The sequence below is a fragment of the Cucurbita pepo genome, chromosome 16, assembly GCF_057944985.1.
Source record: "Cucurbita pepo subsp. pepo isolate OVF chromosome 16, ASM5794498v1, whole genome shotgun sequence".
Classification (NCBI taxonomy): domain Eukaryota; kingdom Viridiplantae; phylum Streptophyta; class Magnoliopsida; order Cucurbitales; family Cucurbitaceae; genus Cucurbita; species Cucurbita pepo.
This window is the reverse complement of record NC_141813.1, coordinates 9,239,491-9,254,748: the sequence shown is the minus strand read 5'-3', so window position 1 is coordinate 9,254,748 and position 15,258 is coordinate 9,239,491. Positions and strand designations below refer to the sequence as shown.

At 36.4% G+C, this 15,258-nt stretch overlaps 2 protein-coding genes and 2 pseudogenes across 2 annotated transcripts; 3 read left to right on the top strand and 1 right to left on the bottom strand.

Annotated features, from left to right (window-relative positions):
- Positions 1-1,004: 1,004 nt before the first annotated feature.
- LOC111777770 (benzyl alcohol O-benzoyltransferase-like) lies at positions 1,005-2,589 on the top strand (annotated as a pseudogene).
- Positions 2,590-5,844: 3,255 nt separating this feature from the next.
- LOC111786702 (benzyl alcohol O-benzoyltransferase-like) lies at positions 5,845-7,638 on the top strand. The gene is made up of 2 exons (XM_087118612.1): positions 5,845-6,362; positions 6,521-7,638. The coding sequence occupies exons 1-2, from the start codon at positions 5,916-5,918 to the stop codon at positions 7,430-7,432; spliced, it is 1,359 nt and encodes a 452-aa protein (XP_086974738.1). The 5' UTR covers positions 5,845-5,915; the 3' UTR covers positions 7,433-7,638.
- A 3,022-nt stretch (positions 7,639-10,660) lies between these two features.
- LOC147789057 (uncharacterized) lies at positions 10,661-11,552 on the top strand. Its single transcript, XM_087118487.1, has 2 exons — positions 10,661-11,435; positions 11,494-11,552. Exons 1-2 carry the CDS (start codon positions 10,661-10,663, stop codon positions 11,550-11,552), a joined length of 834 nt encoding a protein of 277 aa, XP_086974613.1.
- Positions 11,553-13,561: 2,009 nt separating this feature from the next.
- Positions 13,562-14,588, bottom strand: LOC147789056 (benzyl alcohol O-benzoyltransferase pseudogene; annotated as a pseudogene).
- Positions 14,589-15,258: the final 670 nt, after the last annotated feature.

The window sequence follows — 15,258 nt, the reverse complement described above, 5'->3', positions numbered from 1 at the left end:
ATTCACACATATCAAATATATGACACGTGCAGAACCACGGGGAACATGTCAATACACAACATCAAATTCTAACCATGTCGATAGTAAGGCCACTTACTTGGTTGGCCTTAGTTGACGTTCCCCCTACACTTGAGTACGTTTCGATTTCGTTTCCTCGAAGTTGCTCCTCGTATAGTCAGGAATTGTTTTCTATTCGAATGTCCATCTTATTTACATTAAAACTCACATTTCTACCCTATTAATAATTATGTAACGACCCTAAATTTTCTACTTAACCTAAGGTCGCTACTGTATACATATTATGAACACTTAATGCGGAAATATTTCATTTAAAACATTATAATAAAATGTGATTTTGGTCTTGCATGTCTCATCTAAAACCGTTAAAAAAACTAATATAAATTAAAATAAGAAGAAAAATAACATAAGGTAAAATGTCATGTGCTAACCTATATGCTACTAAATTGAAATGTAATTAACCTATACTAACATATAGTCTACTAATTCAGAATACGAAACTACCTTAAGCATGTGCCACTGTCTCTTAGTTGCGATGTCATCGTCACGGGAGCCTTGCCTTTACCTGAAAAATAGAGTAGCACATGGCTTGAGTATTATAAGAAATACTCAGTAAGCGACCCCCCTATCCGGGTTAAATGCAAGTACATACAATTTCATGAATGAGATCTATCATAACAGTCTATTTTCCTACGGTGGCTATTCTAAACAGGTAATTTGGATGTGTACTTAATTTTCCTACACAATGTCCACACGTGTGAGTATGGACCCCCTAGTTGGCTTGCACAGCTTCTAGGCCCTTTTATGTCATGGGGTTAAGGAATGAAGGAAGTAAGTAATGTGATACCGTTTATGTCAACCAAATAAGTGGCTCTATTATTGGCTTTTCGGTCTTAGATTCACTTTTTAGCTTCATCCAACTCCTTTTAAATATATTTTTCATCCTCACACTCACTTATTCACTATATTTTCACATACCTCTCTATTTCATGCCAACCATTGACTTTACCTTCTTCAAAGTACGAAAATGTGAACAAGAAGTGATTGTTCCAGCAAATCCTACACCCCATGAATTTAAGCAACTCTCAGATATGGATGATCACCAAAGCTTAAGATTTCAAATTACATTACTAAATTTCTACAAACATAATCCAAATTTAGAAGGGAGAGACCAAGTAAAGATAATAAAAGAAGCAATTGCAAGGACGTTGGTAAGCAATTGCAAGGACGCTGGTGTTTTATTATCCTTTTGCAAGAAAACTGAGAGAAGGGCCTGGTAGGAAGCTATTTGTAGAATGTACCGGCGAAGGAATCTCGTTCATTGAAGCAGATGCAGATGTAACCTTGAAAAAATTTGGCAACGCTCTTCAAGTTTCATCTTCACTTTCATGGTTTCAAGATGTTATAAACAACGTTCCAAATTCTGATGGTATTGTTAATTCTCCATTATTGTTCATTCACGTATATATAACATATTTATTTTATAGTTTTTTCATTATTGTGAAAAAAAAAAAAAAAAAAAAGTGTGAATTTGAGAATTTAAAAAATTAGGAGGGTTTTCTTACCATTTATTTCTTTTAAGCTCTCAAGTTCAAATCTACCCATGAGTTTTTGTCTCTTTGTTGGTCATGAGTTTTTGTCTCTTTGTTGGTCATGCGGGTGACACGATTCAAATGTGGTGGTTTCATTTTTACTATTCGTTTTAATCATACAATGGCCGATGGGTTCGGCCTCGTCCAATTCATGAAGGCTATAGCAGAGATAGCTCGTGGAGCCTATGCTCCATCAATTTTTCCAGTATGGCAAAGAGCTCTCTTAACTACAAGGGATCCTCCGAGAATAACTTGTCGCCACCCTGAATACGACCAAGTTCTTGTCCCAACAATACCGCCATTCCAATTGACGACATGGCCCACCGCTTCATATTTTTTAGTCCCCTCAAAATCTCAGCCCTTCGTCATACCTAACCCGCCCACCTTTGCCATTGTTCATCCTTCGAGCTCATCACAGCCTATGTTTGGCGCTTCCGAACCATAGTCCTTCAACTTAGCCTAGAGGAGGAAGTGTGCTTTCTTTGCCCCGTAAATCTACGCTCCAAGCTCAACTCTTTACCATTAGGATATTACGGTAATGTTTTGGTTTTTCCGGCAGAACTCACCACAGTCACAAATCTTTGTGGTAACCTACTAGGTTATATTGTTGAATTGATTAGGAAGGCTAAGGCTAAGGTGACGAATGAGTACATAAAGTCTTTGTTGGATCTTGTAGTGATGAAAGGACGATCCCTTTTCACTGCAGGTTGGCCATACATAGCATCATACCTAAGGAGGGTTGGATTTGAAGAGGTGGACTTTGGATGGAGAAAGACCATTTATGGAGGACTTACATCAGGAGGGTTCGGAACTTTCCCTGGTACGTTAAGCTTTTGTATATTTTTCGTGGATAAAAAAAAGAGAGAAGGGAATTATTGTACCCATGTGCTTGCCTGCCTTAGCCATGGAAAGACTTATGGCAGAGTCTGATGCCTTGACGAACGTGGAACAATTGGTTGATGAAGTTGATAGCCATTAGCATAGGATCATTGTATCCGCTTTGTAATAAGAATAAAATGTTAAAATATCATCCCTAGTTGAATGAAGTCAAGTTAAATAATTGTATTCTTATTAAAATATCATCCTTAGTTCAATGAAGTCAAGTTAAATAATTGTATGGGCACATTGTATATTTATTTTAGTTAATATTTTAGAATAAAAATACCTATAAATTTTTTAGAAGAGAGAGTCTTTACTACAAATGTCCTGGACCCTAAATAGGTTTTCTAAAGCAATACAAAGGAGTAGTATTCTACACAGTGTCTTTGTAATCTCTTTTCAATTGGTTTTAGTAAAAAGCGAGTGTTTACCACACAGAGTTGTGCTCAACATAAAATGTGATATGCATAGCTTGAAAAAAATATATTTGGGCAAAATTATGAATAAAATTTGGTGAGGAATAAGATTAGTTCAGTTTCAAAAGTTATATTTAGACTATTAAGAGTATTATGGATGATCTAGGGATATCCTACCATTTCCTATAAGTTTAGTTGGTCCCTACTATTATGTTAAACACCATAAACACCTGAAAATGAAAAAAAAGATGGGTGAGTATAAAAATACTTAGTAAATAATCTAGTTGTAGGCTCTATTCGCATCCTTAACGGAGTAAGTAACAAAGGGCTTTATTCTAGACTCTAGGAAGTTTGAGCTTAGTCTCTATTGCTATCTGAGCATTTGAGGTGCTCGAAATATCATGTGATTCTACTACTCACGGACCCGCTCTAAGTTCAAAGGAGGTGGTTCAACTTTTTTTAGCATCGCGGATATGCCAAGTAACAAGTCACATCTTTGGTATGGACTACGCTTCTATTCTTTGAGTTAGAGTAGCTTACTTTTCCTATGCAATTTGAAATCGATTTTCTAGGTCGAGGTGAAACTTCACAAATTCTCTCTCTAGTGGAAAAATTATGGTGTGCACCAGACAATCCATCATCCATGGAGGTTACTTGGTGAACTCATCCCACAGCACCCAAAGTCGGACAAGTGACCCCTTGAACATATTAGCTCCACCGACTAGCCGCATGATCCACATGCCCCCATTGGACAGATCTGCATTACCGGCATGATCCAAGTCCCCCATAGGATAGACCTACACTACTCACATGATCCATATACTCCATATGATGGATCAAGGTATTCCAACTTAACAGGTCATATAACCCTAACCGAATCAACAATGCATGGTAAGTATTTATTTATTTTTTTGTCCATCATTATCGGTAGAAACTGGGATTAAAGTTGGAGATTCAAATCACTACATCTTCACCTAGGCTAAAAAAAAACTAAAGTAATAAATAATTTCACTTTTTGTTTCTTTATTGGTCTTGCATGTGGCACGACTTAAGTGTGGTGGTTTCATTTTTGCTATTCATTTTAATCATATAGTGACCGATCGTTTCGACCTTGTCCAATTCATGAAAGCTGTAGCGGAGATAGCTCGTGGATCTTTTGCTCCATCCATTTTTCCAGTATGGCAAAGGACTCTATTAACCTCAAGGGACCTCCTAGAATCACTTGTCACCACCATGAATATGACCAAATTGTTGTAGCGAAAGCGGAAGTTAAGATCAATTGTACTCACAAACCCACGAGCAGAAATTAAACAAAGAGACAAAAATTTATGTGGTTCAGAGAGAAGAAATTCTTCTACATCTACGGGTGGTAGCCAATAACTATAACCAAAATGTTTAGAAGTGTACCTCTCACACTCTCACACTCTCACACTCTCACCCTACAAAATCTCTCAACAAAAGTTCATTCCAAACTCGACTTCTCCATATGACTCCACACGACTACCACAAAAGTTCCTTTTTATTGCTTCTACTAAAAGTCAGTCATTTTTATAAGAATATATATTTTTCTCTAAGTTTGAACACAAATATTAGACTATGTAATTACAAAATATATATATATAAATAAAATATTATATTTGAATCGAGTTGATACATGTTATTAATTCATTCAAAGATTAAAATCCACATAAAATATAGTTTAAATTTATCACTCACTGAAATATAGAAAAAAAACTTTACACAGGTCATATAATTGTCATAATGACAAACTATTCCAATGTTTAGAGTTAACTTCGTTTTGGTTAAGATACATTCTTGAAGTTCCATTGTCCGAATCTGATAATCAAGCAGCATAACATACAGTAACCAATCCAATTTTTCATGAACATACGAAACACATTGAAATAGATTGCAAAATAGTTCGAAAAAAGTTACAAGCTGGAAACATCAAACCGTGTTATGGTTTGTCATAGCTCGATAATAATGTGGACGCATTGGTTTGCTTTTTATACTTCCAAGAAATAATTGAATTTTTGAAGAAAATGCAGAACCAGAAATAAACCGTATAGAAGTTCGAAAACCACCCCAGTTAGAATCTCAATATGCTTGTAATCTTAAGTTGTTTTCATATGGCAGCAGAAGTCATTGACCAAGAGTACCTTTTATGTATCTCAGAACCCGAAGAGTTGCCTCCCAATGTGGTTTTCTTGGTTCATGCATAAATTGACTAAGCATACGATCTTCATTAATGAGAAACAGAAATCGGATCAAATGTGCCATTTTTATTAATGTCACAATGTTTAAATAGGATACAAGCTACCAACTAATACCTAATAATAAACAAAAATATACTACTAACCAATCCCTAGCTAGACTTTTAAGCTTCTTTTGAGGGTTAATTAATGGAGAGAGCACAATTAAAAGCCATAAGGGTTCATTTATGTGAAATAAATCCTCTAATTTTTTCAATAATAAAGACATGAAGGAAGGGACCAATTTTTATAATTACCAAGATATGGAGGTTTAATTATTGCAAATTAAAAGTTTTGTTTTTAGATTATTGAAAAAAAATTTGGGTAAAGTAATCTTTTCTAAATATGATTATTTATTTTTAGTGTCATTTTATTGCTTCTTTTTGTATTTCACTTGATTTATAATTTATATCAATATCGAACTTACGAAGATATAAAAATGTCGATAAAATTATTAGTCGATCGACGAAAATTTAATATTATTCTTAAATTTTTACATAATTGCAAACCATTTTTCATACTAATAACTATTTTATCTACTCATCTTTATTGAATTTACACTTTAATTCAAAGAATCCAAAAATATTTTAAAATTACATCACTCAAATGCATATTTATTATTAAACCCAAAGAATTATAAAATATAAAACACAACTGATGTTATTACAATGTGTCTCTTTTTAAATACCGCACCTTTCGTCTTCACACTTGCACATTGTTACTTCCAATATCAATTCTTATCACTTTACTCAGCAATCATGTCGACCATTGACTTTACCTTCAAAGTACGAAGATGCGAATCGGAATTGATTGCTCCAGCAAACCGTACCCTTTATGAGTTTAAACAACTCTCTGATATGGATGATCAAGAAAGCTTCAGATTTCATATTCCAATTCTGAACTTCTATGAACATAATCCAAGTTTAGAGGGGAGAGACCCCGTGAAGGTTATAAAGGAAGCAATTTCAAAGACGTTGGTGTTTTATTATCCTCTTGCAGGAAGATTGAGAGAAGGGCCAGGAAGAAAGCTGTTTGTAGAATGTACAGGAGAAGGAATCTTGTTCATAGAAGCAGATGCAGATGTAACCTTGGAACAATTTGGTGATGCTCTTCAATTTTCGTCTTCTTTTTCATGGTTCGAAGATGTTATATACAACGTTCTAAACTCTGACGGGATTGTTAATTCTCCATTATTGCTCATTCAGGTATATATATAGTATATATTTTTTTTTCCATGGTTGTCACTAAAAGGTGTGATTAAAGTTGAGATTCAAATCTATACATCTTTTACCTCCACTCAAAAAAAATTAAAAAATTGAAGTAACAAATGATTTCACTTTTTGTTCGTTTATTGATCATGCAGGTGACACGACTTAAGTGTGGTGGTTTCATTTTTGCTATTCGTTTCAATCATACAATGGTCGATGGTTTTGGCCTTGTCCAATTCATGAAGGCTATAGCGGAGATAGCTCGTGGAGCTTTCGCTCCATCTATTTTTCCAGTATGGCAAAGAGCTCTCTTAAATGCAAGAGACCCTCCAAGAGTCACTTGTCGTCATCATGAATACGACCAAGTTGTTGTCACCGAGGACACCCTCATCCCAATCGACAACATGGCCCACCGCTTCATTTTCTTTAGTCCCCTCCAAATCTCCGCCCTTCGTCATACTTTACCCATCCACCTTCACCACTGTTCCTCGTTTGAGCTCATCGCAGCCTATGTTTGGCGCCTTCGTACCATTGCCCTTCAACTTAGCCCAGAGGAGAAAGTGCGCTTTCTTTGCCCCATGAACCTACGTTCTAGGATCAACTCTTTACCGATAGGATATTATGGTAATGCATGTGTTTTCCCTGCAGAACTCACCACAGCTGCAAAGCTTTGTGGGAACCCACTAGGTTATGCTATAGAGTTGATTAGGAAGGCTAAGGCTAAGATGACGAAGGAGTACGTGAAGTCTGTTGTGGATTTTATGGTAATTAAAGGACGACCCCATTACACAGAACCTGGGTCATTCATTATATCAGACCTAATGAGAATTGGGTTTGAAGAGGTAGATTTTGGATGGGGAAAGGCTATTGTTGGAGGACTTACAACAGGAGGGCTTGGAACAACCCCTGCAATGATAAGCTTTTGTATACCTTTCATGAATAAAAATGGAGAAAAGGGAATTATGGTACCTCTATGCTTGCCTACTCAAGCCATGGAAAGATTTATGGCGGAATTTCATGCCTTGTCGAGTGTGGAACAATTGGTTGATGAAGTTGATAGCCATTAGCAAAGGATCATTGCATTTGCTTTTTAATAATAATAAAATGCTAAGTAGTGATACGCATGGTCCGAAAAATATCTATTTTGGGCTAAATTATGATTAAAGTTGGAGTTTATTTTAAAATTTTCTCCTTAGTTATAATATGCTTGCTTCTTCCATGAAAAAAAATTATGTTTTTTTTTTTTTTATATATATAATGTAATGGCTAATGGTTGTCACAAAATAAAACAATTTTACTTCTCTGAATATATTCCATTCTTGATTCTGAAATTTTTATTAAAAATTTCAAGATTAATGATGCAACAAATGTAATGAAGAACCTTTTTACCTACTTTTCAATGATATCTCTTTTAGCTGGTATGAATTTATGTTGTAGAAAAATTTATTAAGAAAATATATAAAAAAAAAATGGGTGAAAATCAATAAAGGAGCAAATGAGTCATTTTGTTCCTCAGCCCATCAGCCCATTATGAGGTCTTAGTGACATTGATAGAATACATGCAAAAGAAAGGAAAAGTGAGAGAGAAAGGTGAGAGAAGTGGAAGAGAGAAGAAAGAAGGAGCCCCTAGAGTTCATTTCAGCCAAGACAGTGACGCAAGGAGTCTTTCTTGGAAGGGAGAGGAGGGGATCTGACCCACTACCCATCGGTCCAATTGACCCGCGGTCCAACCCGAGTGAATCAAATCGAGACCCGACTCGCCACCCAAACCGGCCCAGCGACCCACGACTGTAGGACATGACTCGCGCTTGATTCCTCAAAGTAGTATCTTTTCGGGCGCATGTAGGTGTGTGGCCGGGCGTGTAAGCCCCTTTTTTGCCCGTTCAACTTCTGTTTGCTCAATTTTCAAAGTGATTCAAATTCAAACAATATTTTTTATGTGATTTAGTACCTAATTGAAGAAAATCACACTTTTTGGACACCCTATTGTGTAGAAACGTTAAGCGAAAGGGCACGCATCAATCATCTAAGTCACCACACGAAATTTAGGAAGAAATGCTTGAAAAACTGGTTGCATGCATGCTAGTATATTTGCTTAGGTGGTAGCTTGTCCATGAAGTAATATGATTATGGATGCATAAGGTAAAGTATTATGAAAGTGCAATCATGTTTTATGCTTCCGCTATATATATGCATGTGTTTAATTCATGCTAAAAGAAGGATGAGAATTTTTTTGTAAATCTGCCCTCTTGAGTATGTATATTTATTTTGCAGGAATTATGTATCATGATTCTAGATAATTCAGGTGTGCACACCCATTTAATCCTACTTGATCAGTATCATGTGAGGACTAGGGACTTGTGGTTAGGTTGATTAGTTACCTAATTTAGACCTAACATTTCCCCTAGGAGCCTAACAGACCATCATGGCTTACGAATCACCTTATGAGTATTATTATGTTGCTAGATGTGTGAATGGTGTCAATAACTTCATGGGGGAACAGGGGTTTTCGATCAAACCCGACTAAACCTAACTGTTTCGCATGGAGAACGAGAGAACCACGCCGTATAGCCCTTAATCACGATTACAGGACGTCACGTCCATGTGTTGCACCGATCCTCTGACCTTTTCAATCTTTCATGGAGAGTAATCTTGGGTACGTTTTGGAATAGCTACTGGGTTGACTACATGTAATGGCTCATGATACAAGAAACAAAGATAAGTCTCTCGTTAGCACAAAAAAAGAGTATATTATCTTAGCCATGAACCAAGAGCCCCTAAACCTCACACGGTACAAGATGTTCACGACTTACACTACATCGCTTGGAACATAAGAAGCTTTGAGCATACAAATTCAGACAATGTCGCTTAGAACGCATGAATTCTTGGGCATACGTATACAAACCCTATCGTAGGGTACACATGAAGTCTTGGATATGGAATCTGACTACGTCGCTTGGAACGCATGAAGTCTTGAACGTAAGTTACGACTGTGTCACTTGTAACGTATGAAGCCTTGGACACAGGTTCTCAGATTCATGACTGTACCATAAATCTTAGGGGGAGTGTCTTGGAGAACAAAACAAGAACATAGAAAGTAACAAAAAAAACAAGACAACAATCAAGAACTAGAACATGGATTAAGATTCGAAGTTTTGAAGACAAGCACTTAGAACCACAACCAAGGCCCTTAGATCAGAACCAAAGCTCAGACCTCAAAATCCAAGGACTAAGGTCTTCGAGTTAGATTATGATAAGCACTCACAATTCAAGTACAGAACCCAAGGGCCTAAGTACTTGCAAACTAGAACCAGAACAAAGATAAGGAGTGTGATACTCCAGCATACCAAGGACACGATTAAGAGCCTGCAAGTAGGCTATTTACCGAGTATTTGTACTCATTCAAAGTTTTCCATATTTTTTAGGTAAATAAGGAGCTGGTCAAGGTTGGGAGCGGACTCTGGAGTAGGTGTCATAGACAAGCCTCACTCGTCGTCTTCAACCCCTTTTGTTTTTTAAATATTCTTTGTATTAACTACTTATAATATGAACTCTATTTTGATGTAATATAAATATATTGTATATTATATTTTAAGTTCTTTTTTGTTAAAGATCATGTATTTGTTTAGATTGCTGTCAGTTAGTATCTAATTAAATCTCAGTTAGGAGTTAGATCTAGTTTTTTATTTGATTTAGTTTTGATTTGATTAGATTTTATTTTGATTTGTTTACGGGTTTGTTACCAGATTTTCTCCAGATTTTTAGGTAGATTTTCTGAATATCTTTGGTATTCTCTGTATAAATATGGAGCATTCTTGCTCTTCATAATTCAATCTTCTCATCAATCATTCACTAACTCACTCTTTCACTAACAATTGGTATCAGAGCTCTCTTCTTAAGGGATCTGTGAGATCAATATGGGAGGAGAATCCAGTTTTTCCGCTGTTGCACCACCAGTTTTCGATGGAGACAATTATCAAATGTGGGCAGCTCGTATGGAGACTTATTTGGAGGCCTTGGATCTTTGGGAAGCAATAGAAGAGGATTACGAGGTCCCTCCGCTTCCAGCAAATCCTACTGTAGCACAAATCAAAGTACAGAAGAAAAAGAAGACAAGGAAATCAAAGGCGAAAGCTTGCCTATTTGCCGCTGTATCTCAAATGATCTTCATGCGAATAATGTCCCTCAAAACAGCAAAGGAAATCTGGGATTATCTTAAGGCCGAATATGAAGGAGATGAGAGGATTCGTGGAATGAAAGCCCTAAATTTGATTAGGGACTTCGAGTTGCAGAAGATGAAGGAGTCAGAGTCGGTGAAAGAGTACTCTGACAGACTTCTCAGCATTGCCAACAAGGTGAGATTGCTTGGTTCTGTTTTAAATGATTCAAGGATCGTTGAAAAGCTGCTAGTCACTGTTCCAGAGAAGTTTGAAGCCACCATTACTACTCTGGAGAACAACAAAGACTTGTCAAAGATTTCTCTTACAGAGCTTTTGAATGCTTTACAAGCACAAGAGCAAAGGAGGTCTATGAGGCAAGAAGGGGTGATTGAAGGTGCCTTACGTGTTAAGCATCAAGACAGCAGCAGGTATAAAAACAATAAAAATTTCAAAAATCAATTGACGTATGGAGATTCATCTGCCAATTATCAGAAGACAAAAGGAGGAGGTTTCAAAAAATTCTATCCACCTTGCCGCCATTGTGAGAAGAAAGGTCATCCACCATACAAGTGTTGGAGAAGACCTGACGCCTTCTGCTCCAAATGTAATCAACTTGAACATGAAGCTGTGATCTGCGAAGCCAAAGATCTGGTGAAAGAATTAGATGCACAGGTAGTTGATCAAGAAGAAGAAGAAGAAGAAGATCAATTGTGTATGGTCACTTCTTCCTCAAGCAAAGAATCAAGCGAGAGCTGGTTGATTGATAGTGGGTGCACAAATCACATGACATATGACAAGGAGTCTTTTGAGGAATTAAGAAACACCGAAGAAGATAAGAGAGTGAGGATTGACAATGGTGAACACTTGGAAGTCAAGGGTAAAGGCACAGTAGCTATAACAAGTTATGAAGGTACAAAATTTATTCCAGATGTTTTATTTGTGCCTAATATTGATCAAAATATCTTAAGTGTTGGTCAGTTACTTGATAAAGGCTATAAAGTGTTGTTTGAGAATAAGCCGTGCTTGATCAAAGATACTAGTGGCAAAGACTTGTTCAATGTCAAAATGGAAGGAAAAAGCTTTGCTCTAAATCCGACGGCCTTTATATCCAGAGTTAGTGCCACTGAGATTTGGCACAAAAGACTTAGACACTTTCATCATCGAGGTTTACTTCAGATTCAATCAAAGAAGCTGGTAGAAGAACTCACTGACATTGATGAGGATATGTCTCCTTGCCATACTAGTAATTTTGGGAAGCAACATAGGCAACCCTTTCCTAAACAGGCATGGAGAGGCTCGAAAAAGCTGCAACTGGTTCATACTAAGCTTTGTAGTCCTCAGCGAACACCATCATTAAATGGTAATCTTTATTACATTGCTTTTATTAATGATCTAACAAGAATGTGTTGGATATTCTTGCTGAAGCAAAAGTCAGAAGTTGCGGGTGTATTTTGGAAATTCAAAGCCAAAGTTGAGAATGAAGATGCATACTTGATTCAGACTATAAGATCAGATAATAGCAAGGAGTACACTTCAGAAACTTTTAACCGGTTTTGTGAAGAGGCTGAAATTGAACATCAATTGACAACACCATACACTCCTCAACAGAATGACGTCACTGAAAGGAGGAATAAATTCATAATGGAGATGATGAGATGCATGCTTCATGAGAAGGATGTTCCAAAACGTTTTTGGGGAAAAGCAGCAAACACTGTTGTGTGCTTGCAAAATCGAATTTCAACAAAAGCTGTGAAGGATCTGACACCATTTGAAGTTTGGTATGGTTACAAACGTTCTTTAAAGTTCCTTAGAGTATTTAAGTGTCTTTGCTTCACTCACATTCCACAGGTCAAGCGTGATAAGCTTGACAAAAAGTCAGAAGTTGGCATCTTTGTTGGGTATAGCACTATATCCAAAGCTTATAAAGTTTTTCAACCACACACTAGTCATGTTATTGTGAGCCGAGATGTTCATTTTGCTGGAAATGAGCAATGGAATTGGGAAGAACTCACGAAGGTGAATCAGATTTCTAATGCACCAAACAATTTCTTTGGTAGCATGTTAGAAGAGTCTAAAGATGAACGACAAGATGCTTTGGTTGATGATGCACCTGTCCGAGGAGGAGCTTTCAGTGATCGAGAAAAACAAAATCTGGGAGTTGGTTGATCGACCTCTAAACAGAAAAATAATTTGAGCAAGATGGATGTTCAGAAAAAAGCTTGGAGTTCACAGCATCTAAACAAGGAGAAGTGTTAAAGATCATGTATTTGTTTAGATTGCTGTCAGTTAGTATCTAATTAAATCTCAGTTAGGAGTTAGATCTAGTTTTTTATTTGATTTAGTTTTGATTTGATTAGATTTTATTTTGATTTGTTTACGGGTTTGTTACCAGATTTTCTCCAGATTTTTAGGTAGATTTTCTGAATATCTTTGGTATTCTCTGTATAAATATGGAGCATTCTTGCTCTTCATAATTCAATCTTCTCATCAATCATTCACTAACTCACTCTTTCACTAACATTTTTTTTTTTTTTAATTCGCTCAAAATTTATCATCTTTTTACACTATTGAGTCAGCCTCGAAGTCGTGTTCGTGAAACAAAAACTCGATAACTCTCTAATCTCTTAATCTTTTTTCGTACTCTATTAATTGTGTATGACTAAGATATGATTCCTCTGTGTCAATAAGTGGCTATGGAGAATTATATTTTACAGGGGAGACAGTAGAATTTTATGGAGTTAAAGCATGTTGATAGTGTGATTTCGATTTATTAAAGAGTTGTTATTAGTAATTTACCTATTTGTTTAGTTGGTCACTTTACCTACATACATAATTGTTTCTCTTATTTGAAAGAAGAAAAGAAGAAATAGCAAGAGAATCCTCTTTAATACTCTAATTTCGATACTCGAAAATAATTAAAGGGTTAGGCTAGTGTGAGGAGTACTAATAATTTGATAAATTAACTTCATACAATAGTTCAATTTATAAATTCATTATTTTTCTAGTGTTCAGCACAAAAGATAACAACATCAGAAATCAGCAAAACTAATAAGATCGCAAATTGTTATTATACATGTGTTCTAGTATATATGCGTCGTTTTATTTATTATAGAGAAGATGCAAGGAATGATAGCTTTTCAAGTTCAAGGAGTTCTTATGTTCACCAAGGCATCGAGTTCTGCCACGAACCTTTCCATGGCTGGAGCAGGCAAGCACAGAGGCACCACAATTCCCTTCTCCCCATTTCTATTCTTAAAAGGTACACAAAAGCTTATCAAACCAGGGACTAATCCAACTCCTCCACTCGCAGGTCCGCCATATATGGCCTTTCCCCATCCATAGTCCACCTCCTCAAACCCAGCTTCTGTCAAGTCTGCCACTAGCAATGACCGAACCACACTAAAATGGGGTCGCCCTTTCATAACCATGAGATCCACCATAGACTTCATGTACTCCTCCGTCACCTTTGCCTTAGCTTTCTCAACTAATTCTATACCATAACCTATATGATTTTGGGCAAGCTTATCTACAGTAGTTAAGGCTGCGGGTAAAGCAAATGCGTTGCCATAATACCCTAATGGAAAGAAGTTAAATTTGGTGCGTAAATTCACGAGGCAAAGAAGACGCACTTCCTCATCTTGACTAAGTTGAAGGGCTATGGTACGAAGGCGCCAAATGAATATTGTGAGAATCTCAGATGAAGAGCAATTGTGAAAGTGAGTGGGTAATGTTTCACGAATGATAGATAACTCAGTTGGGCCAAAAAAGAATGAACGATGAGTCATGTTGTTGAAGGGAATCATGGTGCCTTCAATGACATTGTCATGATCAACTTGATCATATTCAGGATGTTGGCAAGTGACTCTTGGAGGGTCCCTTGCACTTAAGAGATCCCTTTGCCATACTGGAAGAATAGATGGAGCAAGAGCCCCACCGGCCATTTCAGCTATGGCCATCATGAATTGGGCCATACCCAAACCATCTGTCATCACATGATTAAAACGAACGGCACAAATAAACCCACCACAATTGAGCCGTGTCACCTTCGTCGATGATTCAAGTAATTCAATTAGTCTTAGCTTCCAAACCATCTGTTCATGTTGTACCCAATAGTGGTGTCTCTTATGGATTATTTCTTAAAATACTCCATTCACGTACTACTTTTATATTTTAGGTAAAGGTAAGACACCCCTATACAGTTGACGGCAGCGTCGCATCAAAGACCATAGGACTTGCATATGATAGTTGCATTTATTTTTGTAGATCTTAGGGTACTATAGGGTATTGTTCTTTTAATATTTTCTTGGTTTTATTTTAGTATAAGTTTATGGCTTCATAAAAATGAATGTTTTCGCATAAAAAGTTATGTCATACATAGGGTAACGACTCTAAGTCAATATTACAGATATTACTAAAAAAAAATAAAAAAAAAATTATACCTTTATTATATCTTTAATTACAAAAATTAATGGGATTTATCTTCCATTAATCCAAGCCTAAAAGTTTAATTGCTCGTCCCCTATGAAATAATCTAAGAAAACTATGGAGCTTTCCATCTTTGCCTCCTATTTCAATCTCTATCTCTACCAATTCTCCATTAACTTTTGTGGTGATCGAGACAGAGATTTCATATCCGGAATTTGAGCGGATTGAGTTTCCTTTGGGAAATTTTTGTCCATCTTCTTATATATTTTTTAAAATATATATTAATTTCAAAAAAAAAAATAATAGAT